The 18,992-nt window shown below is 39.5% G+C and overlaps 1 protein-coding gene across 4 annotated transcripts; it reads right to left on the bottom strand.

The window, feature by feature from the left end:
• Positions 1–8,294: 8,294 nt before the first annotated feature.
• On the bottom strand, positions 8,295–16,745 carry ESM1 (endothelial cell specific molecule 1). 4 transcript variants are annotated; one of them, XM_053969073.1, is made up of 4 exons: positions 16,421–16,721; positions 12,372–12,527; positions 10,211–10,284; positions 8,295–9,899 (listed from the first exon to the last, which is right to left on the bottom strand). In XM_053969073.1, exons 1-4 carry the CDS (start codon positions 16,719–16,721, stop codon positions 9,825–9,827), a joined length of 606 nt encoding a protein of 201 aa, XP_053825048.1. In that variant the 3' UTR covers positions 8,295–9,824. The 4 variants fall into 4 exon arrangements, with proteins under 4 accessions (XP_053825048.1, XP_053825050.1, XP_053825052.1 ...); XM_053969076.1 differs by having other exon boundaries at positions 9,845–9,899; positions 10,169–10,284; positions 16,421–16,745; XM_053969075.1 differs by having other exon boundaries at positions 8,295–10,284; positions 16,421–16,745.
• Positions 16,746–18,992: the final 2,247 nt, after the last annotated feature.

Here is an 18,992-nt window from a genome sequence, read left to right as displayed (position 1 = left end):
AATTGCAAGTGACAGTCAGTCAGTATAATTTATGTGCATCATCTGTATTACATACAAACATACTTGTGTGAAAAAATGCTAGTTCCCAAAATAACTGGGTGAATAAAAATATTTTCACATTAGTCTTTCTGGAGAAATGGTTGCAAAGATGCACAAGCCTTCTGGAAGCAAACATCTGTCCAGAGACAGAGAAAACATTCATGATTCTTAAACAAATTTGCAGAGCTCTGATGAGCAGTAGCAGTCTTATGCTCAGATCTTCTTCATTAAAATTGTTAGGCTCTAGGATACAGAAAAAGTACACACCTTGCACCATAGTCAAGTTTTCCCATACCAAATTATAACAAAGAGAAATAAAGCTAATTGACATTCCTCTTCATATTGAACCACAGGATACCTGAATGTGTGCCTTGCAAATATTTAGAAAGCACTTAATGAAAGAGGATGATGCAGTAGGCAGGTCACTGGTCTGGTACCCACAACAGCTGGTGAGATCCCTTGCTTTAGCACAGAGTACCAGTGGGGTCCTGTGTGGGAACCTTGGCCTCCTCTTCCCTCTACTTGCTGCCTTCAGTGCCTGTAGTGCCTTTCTGTCTGTGAGTGTGGCCATAGGAACACATTAAGGACTGCAGGATACTTGTGAAATGGTGGAGGAAGCAACACAGGGGGGCAAATGTTTGTATAATACACAGGATTCCCTGTTGTTGTTTGCTACAGAAAAATATTCCTACCTGGCTAGCACAAATTCAGCCAGGGTCCTACGGACATTGCATCTGAGCTTTTCAGAGCACAAAATCTATAGGTAGCTCATCTGCTATTTCTCCCTGTAAGCACTGCCAGCTGAATTCTCAATGCTTCTGTCTCCTCTCTTACTAAGGGTGCTATTTATAGTCCCTCTGGCTGCATTCCACCTAAAGGTCAGATTGTTTACAGGGAGTAAGGTTATATTGTGTTTTTTAAATAGACAACACATATTTTGATTCATTAAAAAGAGCACCAACTCTTTTCCCTGCACAAGATAATAGACAGACCTTACTCCTTACTCACAACAAAGACCTGGCTGCAAATCCAAAGCATTCCAGAGAGCAGAGATGGATGAAAAATTGGGAACGTTCAGTAAGGGCTTTCACATGCATGCAGGAAAGTAAAGAACATCCAACTAATAAACACAAATAAATACAGATGAATGCAATGACATTTCTGTCCACTGAATGCTTAACCCTGGTTTTATGTTTGTTTTTCTTGCAGTAACTCCTGCTCTGCTACTAAACAGCATATGAAGTTTCATACTTTCTTGCACACTTTCATATTCTGCAGGCATGCTATGGCTCCCATTATTTATTTGCCAGTCACAGAATTCTTTACTATTTCCTTCATTGGAAGCAGGATTTGCTCAAAAGTTTTTGGGCTCTACTAACCCAAACAGAAAAGGAAAATGGCATATATTGCATAAAAGTAAAATGTTGTTTTAGATATGCTATATATTGTATATATTTTTTTTTCTCCAGGTTTCACATGTAATACAGAAGTACTTCATGTCCTGGTGAAAAAAATAAGTCCCCAAACATGATGTAAGAAAGGTTCTCACCTTTCTTCACTGCTTTTTAGTTCTTCATCTTCTCCTTGTCTCAATATAACACGGGGGAAAATGTCACAAAGATATGAACTGGTCTCTCCATTCAAACGCTTAAAAACATAAATAAAGAAATGAGCCATTCTAGTACTTTTATAGACCAGTCCTTTGCAGCATAAAAGCACATGGAACAGGCAGAAACTTACACGTGGACCCAGGTAATTCACATCAATGAGCAAAGAGACCTATTTTTGGCAGTTAGGAAATCGGGTGTCCTGAGAGAGAAATCTTATCCAGTGTATGGTAAAAGAGGACAGTGTATGGCCGGTGAGCTGATTATAGGCTCAGGCTTAATTGGAGAAATAAGGTCTTCAGCCTCTCCTCTCCTGCTAATTCCAGCCACTGCCATGTCACATGTAGTTGCAGCAGTACAGGCTGCCCCTGAAATGCAACCTTTCAATAGATCTTTAAATCTGATCTCCTCCTTCCATTACTGAAACTACTGAAAAGTTAAGAGCGTAAGGAACAGGGAAAAAAGTTGTTTAAATTTTAGTGATTGGAAAGGGCTGTTTCATGCTGTGAAGGCATCCAGGGAATTGGAGTTGGAGCAGAGTAGGTACTCTATGGCTGAGGTCTGACCAGGCACATAACAAGTCCCTCCAGTACATGAAGGGAGTATGAAAGCCTTCCAGTACCTGAAGGAAACCTACAAGAAAGATGGGGACAGGCTTTTTAAAGGGCATGTAGTGACAGGACAAACGTGAGCTGCTTTAAACTGAAACAAGGTAGGTTTAGATTGGATATTAAGAAGAAATTTTTACTGTGACAGTGGTTAGGCATGGGGACAAGTTGCTCTGAGAAGCTGTAGATGTCCCATCCCTGGAAGTATTCAAAGCCAGGTTGGATGGGGCTCTGAGCAATGTGGTCTAGCATAAAGTGTCCCTGGCCGTGGCAGGGAGGTTGGAACTGGGTGGCTTTATGTTTCCTTTCACTTCAAACCATTATATGATTCTATGTAAGGAAAAGATGCAAATTCCACAGCTGAATTTGTTAATGTGCTGTGAATAGGGAGGCTCTCATGGCTCAAGTCAGATAATGAACTCTGTGGAACTTAAGGCTGGATGGTGTTTCTTTAAAAATTGCCTGATGTAATAGAAAACCATGAGTTTCAAAAAATTCATCTTATTTCAGACTACAAGAAACTGGATGGTGCAGGTGGACAATAAGTTCAAGAAGTGATTAAACTGAGATCTGCCCAACAGCTCTGTTCACAAATGAGTCTTTCAGCATAGCACAAGTATCTCTGCTGCCAGCACAGTTTGAAGTACAGAAGAACAGTCTTGTTGTTATTACAGACCTGGTCACTAGAAAGAGCTGCCAGATGCCAAGGAAGTCCTGGGAAAAAGACTGTCTAGTCTGATGGCTGATAGGGAGCTAAGGGTCATTATGAGGAACATATTGGGCTAGAAGAATTTTCAGCCTGAACCAATATGGCTTTTCTCCCTCCTTAGGTTACATTTTTACTGCAGCACTAGATGACATGATCTTATCATGTGTAAGGGTAGAGCTCAGCTACCATGTACTTCCTATGTGAAATCATCAAGTTCCAGGTGTCCCAGTATTTACACACTTGAATCAGCTGAGGTTGATCTCACCTTCGTCTACTTTTTACCCATCCTTGAGATCAATAGAAAACAGCCACCACACTATGATTATCTACTTAGCTATTTATTCAAGACAAAGCAAAGCTACCTACAGACTTGAACAACTTCAAGTACCAGGGAGAGATCTGGATCCAGGTATAGTCCATGTTGCTATATTGCTTTTGTGTGGCCAGGTTATGGTAGAGTGAGGGGACTATAAGAATGGCTTCTATGAGAAGCTGACAGAAGCTTCCCCAGCATCTGACAGAGCCAATGGGAACAGATTGGACTCACAACTGACCAAGACTAAGCACATCAGAGAAGATAATAAGACCTCATTGACATAATGGAAAAATAACTTATTTAAGAAGGAAAAAAAATATATTGTGCAGATATAATTGTCCTCACAGAAGAGCAGAGTGAATATATGTGAGAGGACCAGCCCTGCAGAAACCTAGGTCAGTGCAGAAGGAGCGACAGGAAGTGTTCCAGGCTCCAGAGCTGAGGTTCCCCTGCAGCCCATGGTGCAGACCATGGTGAGATAGCTGTGCCCCTGCAGCCCATGGAGGTCCCTGGGGATGCAGAGATCCACCTGCAGCCCCTGGATGACACCCACACTGGAGCACGTGGATGCCTGAGAGGAGGCTGTGACCCTGTGGGAGGCCCATGTTGGAACAGGTGCTGGCAGGGACCTGCTCACCCATGGAGAGAGGAGCCCATGCTGGAGCAGGTTTCATGGTAGGACTTGTGACCCTGCAGGGAGCACACATTGGAGCAGGCTGTGCTTGAAGGACTGCACACTGTGGAAAGGAACCCAAACTAGAGTATTTCCTGAAGTACTGTAACTCATGGGAAGGACTTGGGTTGAAGAAGTTCATGGAGAACTAACTGTCTCCCATGTGAGAGACCCCACACTGGAGCAGGGAAAGGACTCCTCTCCTTGAGCAGCAGCAGGAACAATGTGTGATGAACTGAGCATAACCTCCATTCCCTATCTCCCTGCACCACTGCAGAGAGGAGGCAGCAGCCAGGAAGGAGAGAGAGGTGAGGACAAGGTTTTTTTTTAAGATTTGTTTTATATTTCATTACCCTGATCTGATTTTTTATTGGTAGTAAATTCTAAGGATTTCCCCACATCAAAGCTGGTTTGCCTATGATAGTATTCAGTGAGTGATCTGTCCATGTCCTTTATTCAGTCTTTTGTTTTATTTTCTCTCCACTGTCCAGTTGTGGAAGGGATCAACAAAGACAATCTTTGGTGGGCACCTGGTATCCCAGTAATTATTGGTAAAGCCTTGATAATTATTTAAGATCATTTATGCAAACCTTATTAACTTAATTAATGCCCAGGGCATTTGTGCATAGTTTTCATCAAACATTGCTTTATTGCTTGCTTTAAGCCAGTTGTGGTGGTTGTGGCAAAGTATTGTGGATATCAGCCCTTACACTGGCCAGGTGAAGCCAGAGGCTGATGCTTGACATGGCCACTGCAGTTTGAAGAGACTTTGTAAAGTAGAGGAGTGAGAGGATTAGGGAAGGGAAAGAGATATTCTGCTGTTCATTGTGATTGGTTTTGTGCTTTGTGTTGGACAGTGTCAATATTGCCAGCCCCAAGCTCACAGCCTCTTTTGGGAGCCAAGTCCCAAGAAATCATTACATCAGTTTCAACGTATTAAAGGATTTAGTCTGGGCTTTTTAACACTATCTCTTAGACTGAGCACATGGCTGCTGATTGCTGAATCTGTGAGTGCACACATGCAAGGAAATGCATTCCCCTGTAGAGAAGTTTATTGCAGGGTAAACAAAAATTTTTCCCAAACATCTCTGTATGTTTTTTAAACATCAGATGAGGTTCCTAACTAATTCTTTGCAAATAGGTCCTAGGCTGCTAGCAAAGCATTCAGTCATTACACAAAATTTGTGTGATTTTTAACAGGTGTAAACATCCTCTGTTCTGTAGATAAGTTACTTAGCCCTACAAGATTACAAGTACTTCAATACATTAACAAAGAAGTGGGGAAAGACACAAAACTTCTTTATGATGCAATGTTTCACCAGAGCTCATTTATGTTCCTTTTTTTATTAAATGCCAGGCTGGGAAGTTAAGGTGAGACTGGATACTGGCGGCTTCCCAGATGGAAAGAGCAGGACATACTTGCCTACAGAACAGGCTTGAGTTTTCTTTGTGTGCTGTTCTTTTCTTATGCTTATGAAGCCTGAGTATGTTAAAAGCTGAAAACCAACAATGTAACTTTCCTAAACGCCTTTAGAAAACCAAGAACTCAGTCACTGCCAAGAGAAACATGACTTCCTGAAACTGGACAGCATTGCTCAGGTTTCCTTTGAAGAAAAAAAAAAAAAAAAAAAAAAAGAAAAGGAGGAAAAAAAAAGGAGAGCAAGCCAAATGCCTGAAATATATAAGACAGAGCAATACAGGAGTTAAGGGGAAGCTACATAGGAAGCAAAGCAAAGCCCAAAATAAAGAGCAGGAATAGAAAACTAAAAATATCAAACAGGAAAGTATGACACAGCTGCAAGGGCTCTGGTGCATTCTCCCCCAGCATTGTACCTTTTTTTTTCAGGAACATACTAATAGTGTGTTTGGATTTCAATGGCATTCCAAACCATTATTTGTATTTCAAAAATAGATGTTTCTCTTGTGAAGAAAGATATTTTCAAGTAATGTTCATAGGATTTCTGTTGTTTCAGTTTTATCAAAAAAATGCTTTATTCAATCTCAGTGTTTGCAGAACAGAAAAACTACATCGATTATATAATTTTTAAAAAATCAATCTGTCTCCTTAGAATAGTGAAGATAAGCTCATGCATAATCAACTGTTGCCCTTAATTTCAGTTGAGCTTTTACTTAATAGCTTTCAAAAGTAGGAAGGGAGCAAACAAATGAATCTGAGGTGCAACCACTTTGGAAGCATAGTGAATGATCAGGGAGGATCAGTAGCACCATGTACTAATAAAGTTAAGGAAATCTCTGTCTTTCTCTTCATCCAAACACAAGTGTGTTTGTTTACACAGAGCATTTTGTTTGTTTACACAGAGCATATCAAAGAAGGCAGCTAAGGGATGTGGGGCTGCCAGGACTGTAGCTGGATCCCTGCCAGCGCCTGTAGAAAAGCCAGTCTCTCCAGGTGCAGGTGCCACACAACCACCCAGCCATGACTGAGGTACTCAGCATGTGTACAGGGGTCACTGGCAGCTGCTGCAAAGGAGAGGGGAAGGAATACTTCACTATTTGGATGTCTTGCTATTTTAACACCTATTTGTTTGCTAAACTCACCCATCCTGAAATAATTAAGCCAAGTAGTTGAGTTATGCATGGTTTCTGGCCATCCACAAGATAGATGGTGCCACTTTTGGAAGAGAAAAAAAGCCTGGACACACCAGTTTGTCAGCCACAGTTTCCTTGGACAGTGACAAACCCTTGTGAATACCACGCTAAGATGGGCCAAAGTGAAAATCATGATGTTTGTGAAGTTTTTGGTCTAATTTGTGAAATTCCTATTTTTGGCACACACAACAAGAACAGGAAAAATTTACCAATTTTACAGTTGTCAAGGAATATTTTCAAAATGCTGCTGTGACCTGACAGTCCATTTAAATAGATAGCAAGCATGTACAAAGGTGATAATACATATATTTTAATTAAAAATATATACTTTGATGTGTTTGCTCCAATATCTGTGTCCTAGCAGGTTAGAGTAGCAAATTCATATTGTTAATCACACTATAATGATTAGGCAGTGATAAATCTCACAATACAATTATGAATGCTTTATATAATGAAATCATACATCAGAGTACATTAAAGATGTTTCTCACAGTTGATATTGATAAGACTGTTTTTCATTAAAGGTTTATCTACACTGGAAATATATTTCTTATATATTAGTTGAATTGTGGGTGAAATACATCTGAATATATGTCAGGCTTCTCTATTCTGTGTATTTCAGACAATGCTCTAAAACATTTGATTATATATTGTTTGAACTGTAATAGTATCTGCAACACCCTATAATACAGACTGTAGTACAAACTGCATTAAAGCACAGTTCTTATCAGTGTCATCACACATTAGAAAAAATATGAGTCATTGCATATATTACATAGCTTACAGTCCAGTAGCTCATAAAGTAACAGCTGCCTTCCAGAAATGAGGCCTATTTGCCAAACATGTTCATACTGTAAGTAACATATGACCCCACTAAAATCAAATTAAATACTAGATGACAAGACCACATTCTGTGATTAACCATTTCACAGCTTTTACTTCAGGAATAGTAGTGGATTTGGCAGCGTCAGGTTAACAGTTGGACTCAAACGATCCTAAATGATCTTTTCCAACCTAAACACTTCTACTATTCTATGGCTCTATGATCATTTCCATTATTTATTATCCTGGTGTAGTCCCATTGTCACTGGTAGCAACTGATAAATATTTCAATGGATAAAGGATAAAAAAACAGGATGAAACACTGTAATCTCATTATTAAATCTATTCTGTTTGCAATGAACTATCACTGAAGCAGCTGCACTGAAGCACTGAAGAGATGCAAAAGAATTTTATAAATTTGATGGAAAAGAGTAAAAATCATCCAAAAATGTTTTCAAGGCATGCCTCTCCATCTCCTCCTTTCTCCTGACTTGTTAGTTGTGGATTCATAGGTTATTCCTGTATGACAAATGAAAGAGTATCAAGAAGTTACAGGCTGTGCTCTAGGCATGATAATGGCCAGGCAAACAAGAAAAGACAATTTCCAAATCCTTCCTCTACTGGATTGGCCAAAGAGTGACTGTTCCAAGTAGGCAGCTAGGGTCCAGCCACCTTATTTTGAAGATGAAGGTGGTTGAAATGGTGTAGACACAAATCTTTCTGTACATGGGGACACCACTCATTTTCTGCAATCATGAAAGGTCCCAGAAATTTGCTGAAATAGATGCAGACATCGTGAAACTGTTTCTGTGGGTTTGAGAGCAAAAGCATACCTAACCTACATGAACCATGGCTGTACCATCACCAGCAGGCTTACTCTGTCTTAATAGATGGACACAATAGACAGTGATGCTTTCAGTTGTTGGGGTTTTTTATTGAACAATAATAATATTACACTTTTTAAAACCAACTGACTTATTAGATTTACATTCAAGAACTCGTCATTTATGACACTGTTGCAAAATATTAATAATGTATGCGGTATTTACTACATTCTTTAAATATTCCTCATCAGTCTGCTGGAAGACATGAGTTTGATCCTGCTCTCACTGAAATTGAGAAAAAAATTACTTTTGATATCAGTAGATTAGAATCAATTCACTTGCTAGTAAATAGCCCAAGATAACATTATTCCCTCTCAGAACCTAACATTCAATACTGGTTAAAATGTGGTATTATGCTAGTTTGAGATTTATGTTTGTATGTCTCCAATAATCATTGCAAGAGAACCCGCACTTTCAGCATGACATTTGGATGTCTACTACTATCATCATCCTCTTGTTCCAAATCAGCATGATTCATGCCTGCTTTCCCAGGTGAAAACATCCTGCTTTCACAGATGTTGACTTTGGATCTCTTTAAAGGCATCAGTGCTTCTGTTGTTCATAGTTTTAAAAGCATGCTTTCAGATCCTGAACAAAACTCTGGCTGTTGTACTGTGTGTTCCTTCTTTAACTGCAGTCATTGTCAAAGGTTGATTTCAAAGGAAATGTTAAAATCAAGCCACACTTCCGATGAGAGTGCTCTGTGTTACAAGGTTGCTCCTAAACTCATGGCATTTAGGTTCACCCTAACACAGCAACATCAGTTTTTATCTGTGGATCTGTTTGTTTTCAGACATGTTAGCAAGCCCTTCTCAATGGTGATTTTTGAATTCCATGTGTATCATCCAGCTTAGACTGAATGAGGGGCTGCCCATTCCTGCAACACTCTAACACATTTAAGTTTTTCTTCTGGCTGAAATGGGACCACTTGCTCATGCAATTGAGAAACAAAGGACTGGGTACCAAAATACTGTAATCTGTGCTGCATTATCACTTGCTGAGGGTCCAAGACTTTCCTGGTTCAAATAAACTCCCTGTGAGTCACATCTGGGCCATAGCCAGCAGTGAAAATAGAAAGCATGAAGGTCCTTTTGCTGGCCTCTCACTATTCTTCCAGAAGAAATGCAGATATCACCTTAATGACACCAACTAGCTGGTTTATAAAAACATATATATTTAAATAATGATAAGCAGCTTTTTTTGTTTCAGATCCCCTTCTACAAATCGGTAGAATTTACCAATCTGCTGTTTCTCTGTACAAAATTTAACTTTAGAAATTCAACTAAATACAATATATATCTGCAGTGTCTTGCCTAAGTTATTCACAATGTATAAACTGAAGTGCTGGATGTTTTCTCTCTGAACAAAGGCATATTTGTCTCCAAGGAATTGTCACCAACTTCCAAAAACTAGAAATTTTTTAACAACTAATATTGGTTTATTTAATATACACTATTGCGCTTTTGTTGTTATTATTGTTACTAAACAGGGGTGTTCCTTCCATCTGAGGTGTTGTTTATATGTGTTTCTTTCACGGTGGTTCCACAGCAATAGTATCACTCACCCAAACTGTTCCCTTCATTCAGTGAGAGCTTTGCCAGCACCAGGTCGGCAAGAGTCAGCCTCTGGCACTATTTAAATGATCATGTTGGGTTTTCAGCATTACTATACATTCAATAAGCCACAATACATTTCTCTGTTCAAATACTTATCAAAACAAATATCAAAAGTCATATACACTGTACAGTCTATTTTTAAGTAAACATTTTTCTCATTAAAAACAGGTCACATTTGAGCTTCAGAGATTACATATTCATACATTATAGATCTACTTTGCTCTTAAAGTGTGTTGTTGCGTATTCAATAATCTGTGAGAAATGCATTCACTTGAAAGTCTTACAAGTGTAAGTAAATATCAGCGAGGATTTAGCCATTTCATTACTGGAGAGCGAATAACTTTCTCTTTAACGAATTCCTCTTTTACAGAATTTCCATCCCCTGATGCCATGTCATTGTCTGAAAAAAACACAAAAATAAAAGTGGATTTCATGAACGTGAGCTCTTTAAAATATTATCCTGCAGCAATGTCCCTGGTTTTACAAATACTTTGGAAAATCCTTAACTGACATATTTGCAGAAAACTCAGTAAATTACATCCAATTACCTAGCTACAAAATTTCTACCAAATTAAGGCATATGTCATATCTATTTTCTAATAGTTTAAGCATAAGGCTGATGAGTTGACTTCAGTTTCCAGTTCTGACTGTAACATTCACTCCCGTGTGACACAGGATCAAGCAAGACATCCTCAATAACTACAGCAGTAAATTAAACTCCCCTACAGCTATTCTCTGACTGAGGCCAGCTGGCATAAAATAGCCTGGTCTGTGCCACTAAACTCTCTTACTCTCCAAAAATAGGCAAAAGATACTCAGTTTGTCAACTAGAAACAGTCCCTGGCTGAGGCTGGTTCCTGACCTGTGACTGAGGCTGTTTGGCACAACTAGCTGGCCTGGGATGGACTGCGCTGTCCACTGCCCTACTGTTTGACTGTGAAAGGAGTAAAATTGCAATGTACAGGACCTCTGACACCTTTAAGTTTGCTAGGCATGTGTAGACATAGTGGTCTTTATAAAACATATGGGTCAGAAACTTGTCTGTTTAAAACGCAGAAGCATTTACAGCTGTTTTAATTCACTGAAGATCACTTAAATGCTATAGTTACTTCTGAAGACCACTTTTAAATGAAACCCTGTGTGACCACCCCATGGAGTACTGCTCGTTGTGTCCCTCGGCTGCTAACAGTGACAGACCTTTGAGGACAGAAGTAATTGGGAAACCTTTGCAAAGGTAAAAAGCACTGTTTGTTTCCAAGCAGTGGATATCTCATCCTGGCTGGGATAAGTCAAGCAGTTAAACATTGAGGCAGAGAAAGTTTGGGACCAAAGGCAAATGGGGAAGAGAAAAGTGGAGGAGGAACTGATGCAAATAGACCAGGAAGGTGTGGATACAGATAAAATACAGATACAGAAAAAAGCAGGCACCCTCGTTATTTTGGTACCCTCAGTAATAAATACAAGGAAAAGCAAAAGAGCACAATCATGTAGAAAAATACAAAAATATCAGGACTGATTGATCTTGTAAGAGGTTTTTTGGAGGTTATTTTAAATGTGATATAAGCTGCAGAAGTTTGCTTCAATCTAACTTTCTCTAAGCAGAAAAAGGGAGAAAGATAAATCTTGCATTAAGACAGCAAAGTCTACACAGCTTAATATAACAGAAGAAAATTCAGAATTGCACAGAAATTGCAGTTCAAGAAGAAATTAAATCGAAAGACCTTTAGATGAAATCCTATAAAAGATCTCAGTAGACCTAGATTTAAATCTCTGGACATTTTTGGATTTTTTTTTCTTCTACACATTTGCATTTATTTTGGTTTGTGTTTATATTTAGAGTAAACTTCATTCAGTCAAACATACTTCAGTATCATCAGGTGTGAAAAAAAGGGGAAAATTTTTATCCCACCTCTAAAAATTTCAGTGATCTTCCCTCGGTGCATCAAAAACACTCCAGCTTGTGACACTCCTTTTTTTAAAATTTTTATTTTAATTCTGGACAGATCTATTACAAGCTTCAGACATAAATGTAAAGGAAACAATTTAATCCAGTGATACTGTGACAAATGACTACAATAAAACATTTAATAAAACCATTCACTGACAACTGAAAATATATAAAGCTCTGTCCTCATGGAGAAAAATAAACATTGTTTTTACTATGTATTACCTAACACTAGTAAATGCAATGTAGTGAAATCCTGAACTGACTGATGTAAACCCTAGCACAACGTGCCGCTGCAGAGGTGATGTACTGCTAGAACATGAAACAGTTGCAAAGTATTTCAAAATGTTTCTAGCATGTGTCGCAGCTCGCCTAATTCATTGCCACATGTTAAGGAAGCTGACAATAAGAAAAATAAACCTACCTTGTGTTGTTAATGGTTTGCACAGCTCCACCAAAGTACCCAGCACTCACACATAGAGTGGTAGTAGATGATGTGCAAGGTGTTTTCTGCTAAAATCAACTGTCCCACAAAGTCTTACCTGTGTGTGAAGATATTTTTCGTCGATTTGGAGGCTTTGAAGCAGACAGTTGAAAAAACGGGAACTTCAGACACTTCCCTGTTACTCTGTCACAGATGCCAGAGGGACAGTTGCAGGCTTTCCTGCATTCCATTCCATAGCTACCATAGGGACACTCTGGAAAAAAAATATAACAAAGCTGTTCTCAGTGATCCAAGTCATCTGCTGTCTCAATAGCTGGTCTGCTTGAAAGTGGAAAACCTTTGAGTGGAGGTCAGCTAGACCTCAGCTACAGGATTTCAGCATGCTGACTGCTTTTTTACAAGTATTTTCCAGTATTATCAAACCTTGACACACTTTACATACATAATTTCATTTCTTGTAACTTACTTATAATGTTCTACTGGTAATCCTTCTCAGAAACACTCCTAGATTTAAGCGCACTCTTACATTAAATTGCCTTAGTTAAAGGAATATGAATATGTAGGTATACAATTATAGGGGATTTAGTTAAAGGAGTAGCATTGAATTTAGAAAGGAAGATGACTCCAGAAGTTCCCTGAACTCACTATGTGATTCACTACGATATTATCTAACTTTGATATTTAGAGCTGCAGTCTGACGCTGGTGCAGGGCTGTTGTGGCCTGGGCCAACAGTCTGGGTGGAGGATGCAGCCTGACCCTGAGGAGCTATCCAGCAAACTCACCATCCACCTGGAGATGCTACTGGGTCCTGGGGAGTAGCTTCCCACCCAACACCTTCTCAGACAGCCAGATTCTACCTTCCCATGGCAGAGAGATCACTCTTTAGGCTGCAGCTCTAGCCTAAAGAGTGAGCATGCCCTGAAGGGATCTCTGGCACTAAGGCAACACCCTGGATATGCTGCATCTGGTCACATAATGCCCTAATTCAAACCTCACATCCCTGAGCAAGCTTGAGGAGGAACACTACAAAGCAGTTGCTAGGATGGGAGCAAATGTTTTCCAAAGAATATTAAGTCAGGTACAGTAGATTTGCCCTATCCCATAGCTGACACATATCACATGCTGGGTCATTATAACTTCTCAGAGGGCTTAAACTAAGAGTTACAGCCTTGTCTTCCTCTGCCTTGGTGTTGAATAGGATACCTTCTCAAAACCATTGCTAAAGAGGCAGAGACTGGGAAAATCCATGTCTAACACGTCCTTTCCAAACCCACCAACAGGTGATCATTCCCAGGAGAGGCTTGACATATCCCAGGAGAAAGGCCTTTATGTTCACTGTCCTTGTCAGCCCAATGTACATGGGCACCTTAAATGGCAAGGTCTGGAGAGTTTCTGATTCACCTCCTAAGGGCAGATGAATGACTATTCAGGGCTGGACCAAGGAACCATCTAGCCCAGGCCTCCACAAAACACTTAAGAAAGGTGACATAGTAAGCACAAATGATACCTCTCTCCTCATTTTGTCTCTCCTTTTCAGCTACAAGACTTCTTGATCCAAACATAGTTTCTTTGCATATTACACCCCATGATAAAATTACCCTTTTCAGTTTGTTCAGTCTACTCTTGATTGAATGCAAATTTTAGCTTTGCCATACAGCCTAGGTAATACCAAACTAAGGCACTATAGTTTTATAGTTATAGTTCAGCCAACATTTTACAATTCTCTGTGTTTCAAATGTATATATGGATTTATTCTTATAAATGAAAAGCCCTAGAAGATCAACCAGTTCCCAGAAATGGGCTGCACAGTGAGTCACTCCAGCATGGAGAATCTTACTAGGCCTCAGCACACTCCCCTTCCCAATAATGACTCCTTGATCTGCTGTTTGTCCACATAAAACAAAAACAAAATCCTGCCCAAGTAGAACTGTTCTTGTGTGCATATCCTCCTGGGAGACAAGCAAAGAGCACACACTACATGGAGCATCAATATGCCTGCTACAGGTGTTCAGCCTGAGGAGGTGGGATGCAAAGCTGTGCACAGCAGCATAGACACAAGTCTGAGCCCAAAGCACTTGGCTCTGTGTGGAATAATCCTGGCATTGATGAAACTTTTTAGATTTCATGAAACTGAGATCTGAGCAGATTTGTCTTTTAGAAGGTTTTTGTTTAACAGGGTCCTGCTCCTAAATAAATTGCAGATAGCTTTTAGTGGTTTAATGGAAGCAAGGGCACCAAAACGTACTTTGCTTCGAGCCATAATGACATTGCTATTGATAATAGTACAATGCACTCTCATAATAATAAAAGTATCCCAAAAATTGTTCTGGAATATATACTGCCCATTTTAGAAATAAGAAATTGAAAAACAGAGAGTTCAGATCATTTTGCCAGAACCTCAGAGTAAATTGTCAACAGGAAGCCAGAGAGAATTTAGCCATCCTGCGTCTTATTACAAAGTTATTACAAACATGGAAGTTATTAAAAACAGCTATTACAAACATGGAAGTTATTAAAATGAGTGAGTGGCCTGGTATTATAGCTGCAGATGAATATATAAAATAACATATGGCCCAAGGGAGAGATTGTGCTATCTCAGAGCTGAGATGAAAAAAGAAAAATAATTCAAAATTACATCTATTATATTTAGTGGAAATAAATATATGGGGAATAGAAGCTTTAAACACCAATCTAATTTTTAAGTCAAGATACGGCTTTACTGAAATTAATGAGTTTTTCTACTGACCAATTGGGAAAAAAAACCCAAACATTTTACTTCACATTTTCTACAGAGCATTGAAGGTTTAGCTATGGGGATTCATATCTCAAGTCCCATAATATTTCTTTTCTTCCATTCAAAGGGTGCTATTGCAAAGAGACTCCTATGAGGAAAATGAAAAATACACACTAATTCAAAACAATTGTTAATGGATTTATAGGCAGTATCTTGCACTGAGATGTTTTTTAATAAACTGAAGATCAGTCAATTATCTCAGTAAAATACTTTCCTGGTGAGTGCGCCAGGAAAGTATGTGTAAGTTCTACTTGTTTGCAATAAAGTACTATCTTGGGTTTCACACTCAACCATGCACATGAGTTTATTTTAAATAAGGTAAATAAGTGTGTGCTGTATGTGAATCAGCCTAAGTGATTTTTGCAGCATCAGGTCCTAAGTCATAACTTTAACTGAGTCTATTAATACTTCTGATATTTAACTGCCAAGATATTCCCACTTTTAAGGAAGTTATTCTAAGGCTTATCTGTATCTACTTAATGAAGTGGTATACAAGCACAGCAAAACCCACTGCATTCATGCTTTGCAAACTCTTTTTTTAAAATAGTTTGTTATTTAAAAAATTCACCCTACTTCTTATGAATATAATACCTTGCCACCCTTTAAAGATTCCCCTGTTTAAATTGAGTGAGAATAGCTCCTAAATGAAAAATGTGATTACAGCCTCTGCCTAAAGAAATCAGCATGCAACACACCTGGAATAAACTGTATGCAGTGCCTGGCTGCTCATCTCACAGTCAGCTTCTGTTCTGTTATTGCCATCCTTCAGGTAGGAGGGCTTCTGTTTGCCTCCCCTGACCACATCCCTAGGATGACTGAGCACCTCAAAGGCAGGACTAAATTAAACAGGACAAAGTCTTCAAGCACTCAGGCAGTGCTATTTTCTTCATCCCCCAGACCCCTGCGTGAGCACCTGGTCCCTGGGCAGGCAGCTGGCAGTGCCAGAGGAAGCATCACCCCCAGGAACTTGCAGCTGTGACAGGGACCTGTGACAACGTTGGATTTCAGGATTAAAGTCTTTATAATTTATAGAAAGCCACCCACCAAATCAACAGAAAGAAGAGGACTAATGCCTGGGCATCTAAAGCCCCAGTCAAAAATCTCATTTTCAAGCACAGCCTGTCTGTATTTCCTCACACATGTCCCCAGGTGTAAACAATAACACCCATTAATAAACATGCCCCAGTACATGTAATGCCTTCTAATGACAGCAGGTATTTTTTCCCTTTTTCCTTGGCTAAGGGATGAGCTGTAAAAATCCCATTTAACTCCTTTCAAGCAAGTGGCAAACTCTGCATATATGTTGCTGTCAAATTGCCACAGTGGGTGCATACAAAGTGAACATCATTACCTTTGCAGATACCAAATTCATCACCAAAGTCATCCTCCTCAGTATAAAACTGGCACTTCAGCCCAGGACCACACTTGACACCATCCATACCCGAGACAGTACGATAGCAAGTCTCCCCCAGAGCAGCTGCACACACTCTGCAGCAGCCACAGTCATCCAGCACCGTTCGCTTACAGCGTGCGGTACTTTTGCATGCATTACTGTCACAGGGATCAGGGCAATCTACTGCGTATTTCGCATTCCAAGCAGCTCCAGCAGGCACGGGCATCAGGAGGAGTGTGAGGAACAGAAAGCCCTTCATGTCTTGCAGGGGTAAATGCTCCATCCCAGAGAGCAGGTCTCAGTGCTCAGCCTGCTGGTGCCTCTTGCCGAGGGAAGCAGCGGTACAGAATCCAAAGTAGTAGCTGCACACATCAGCCTACAAGTTTATGAGCTTTATAAAGTGTGTTGCCCACATGTTGCACCGTCGTCAGCTTCCTCAATCCGGCAGCGCTGCTCCTGCCAGCCTCCCTTGTTTCAGTTTATGAAATCCAGGATGAAGGTTGGATTAGCACTCTGCTGCCATCCAGGAATTGAAAAGCCTGCGCTGATGTAATGTGTTATGTTTAGTTGGTTGTTTTGCATGAGGACTAAAAACTCTCTCACATCGGTTTCAAATGCTCAAGGACGTCTGCCAAGAGTAAAAAAAAAAAAAAAAAAACAATCAACCCCGAGGAGGTTGCATACTTTCCTGCAGGACAGGGATTGCTCTGACGCTGGGTGCACTGCTGACAGGAGAGCTCTGCCTTGCTATCACAGTATGTATGGCCAGAAGAAAATCACGCTGAATCATCTTACTGCTGAAAGAATAACCTTTAATAGAATAAATCTTTGCCATACTCTTTTAGGGGCTGCGAATGGTTATTTTGGGGAATTAAATGAGATCATGTCATTTAATAGCCAAGTTCAGATTTTTCGGTAGTTTTTCCTGTCTACATTGAAACAGTACTTTTTAATCAGTATTTAAGTGGAGGTGAATTAAACATTTCATTCAAAGATTACTGCCAGAACTAAAAGCTGGTCAGAAAAAAAACATCCGGGAGGGGAGGGGAGGGGAGGGGAGGGGCTGGTGTGTTTAACACTTGTCAGAAGTCAATGTTAAAAAAAAAAAGGTAAAAAAATTAAAGAGTTAGGTTGAGGTCTCCTATAAACCAAGGAAGTACTATTGGTAAGGATGAGCTGACACCAATTAGCTCAATTAATAGTAGACAGCTTTATCTTCAAACTACAAAGCATCTATCCTCTAAGAAGTGAAAGGAGTACTCCTAAGATGGAAATAAAATTGCAGCCAAAACCAGAGGAGGAATACAAGTTTAAGTTATAATGAGGAGATCAATTAGAAATTTATGTCCTGTTTAAAAATAAAAAAGGTCTGTTTAGGAAAAAAAAAAAAAACTGCCCAATATTTCTTCCATAGTTCTCAGGTCAGCAGAAAAATATAAACCACTACCCATGTCTGCTGGCATAGAATTGACTAAAACTGACATTGGTTTATGTTTATAGGTCAGGCTGTAAGCTGTGGGGCTGAAGAACCAGTGTAAACCCCTCTGGGCAGTCCCTCATGTGGGAGAGAGATGCTAAGTTCAATCAGAGAACCAGGGAATACAGCTAAGGCCAGTAACTCTCTCAATACTCGGGTCAGATCTGCTCCTAAGAGTGAAATAACCAAAAAAAAGAGCTTTGCACACTTGGTGCATCATAGGTCTGCAGCAGTAAGGAGCAGGAAGGCTCACCCTTAAATTAATCCACACCTGCACTTCAAACTCACCTGCTTGCTAACTCAGAGGAGATAACAGATGATGTGTAGAGTGCAGACCATCCACACATATACTTAGACATTTATGCCTGGTATTAATTACCAGCTGGTAAAATCCTATTCAGTAAATATTTATAGGAAATGCTCCTTGTCTAAAATACTAAACAAGATCTGAAAGAGCTACATTTCACGTTTGGGTTTCTCACAGGAAAAATGTCCTAGAGAGATGATAAATAAAAAAATTACACACAGATGTGGTGAGGAAAAGAAATCATAAAAGGAATCAGCACATTCTCCTAGCAACTAGCCAATATTATTTGGAATAAGATGGAAACTGTATCCTATGCTTGGAGCTAGAGGCCAAAGTAAATTATTACAATGGATTAAAAAATACATGTAATGGAAGAAAATAATATGAACAGATAAATATCTGAATTATACATGAGTATCATGGAAGAAATAAGGCTACTATGATCTTCCACACTGTCTGTTGATTAAATAGTGAAATAAATCCAGTGTCACTCTCTTTGGTTTTAATGTTTCTCTGTTGTTTTATCTGTGGAATCCATTAAGCTTTCCTTTCCAGTGAGAAGTTTAATCCTGTAAAACCCTGAACTATGTTCTTCCATGAAAATTGATGCAATGGGAATTAATGAAGCTTCCCCAGATATCAACAGCAGAAAATTTGCCACCATTATTTAACTTGTGATATAAATATATTTCAAAGGTTGAAGACCTTCTGGCTCAGATCAGAGCTAATTTTTTTTTCCTAAATTT

The sequence above is a fragment of the Vidua chalybeata genome, chromosome Z (assembly GCF_026979565.1).
Source record: "Vidua chalybeata isolate OUT-0048 chromosome Z, bVidCha1 merged haplotype, whole genome shotgun sequence".
NCBI lineage: Eukaryota > Metazoa > Chordata > Aves > Passeriformes > Viduidae > Vidua > Vidua chalybeata.
This window is presented reverse-complemented; position numbering and strand designations above follow the sequence as displayed.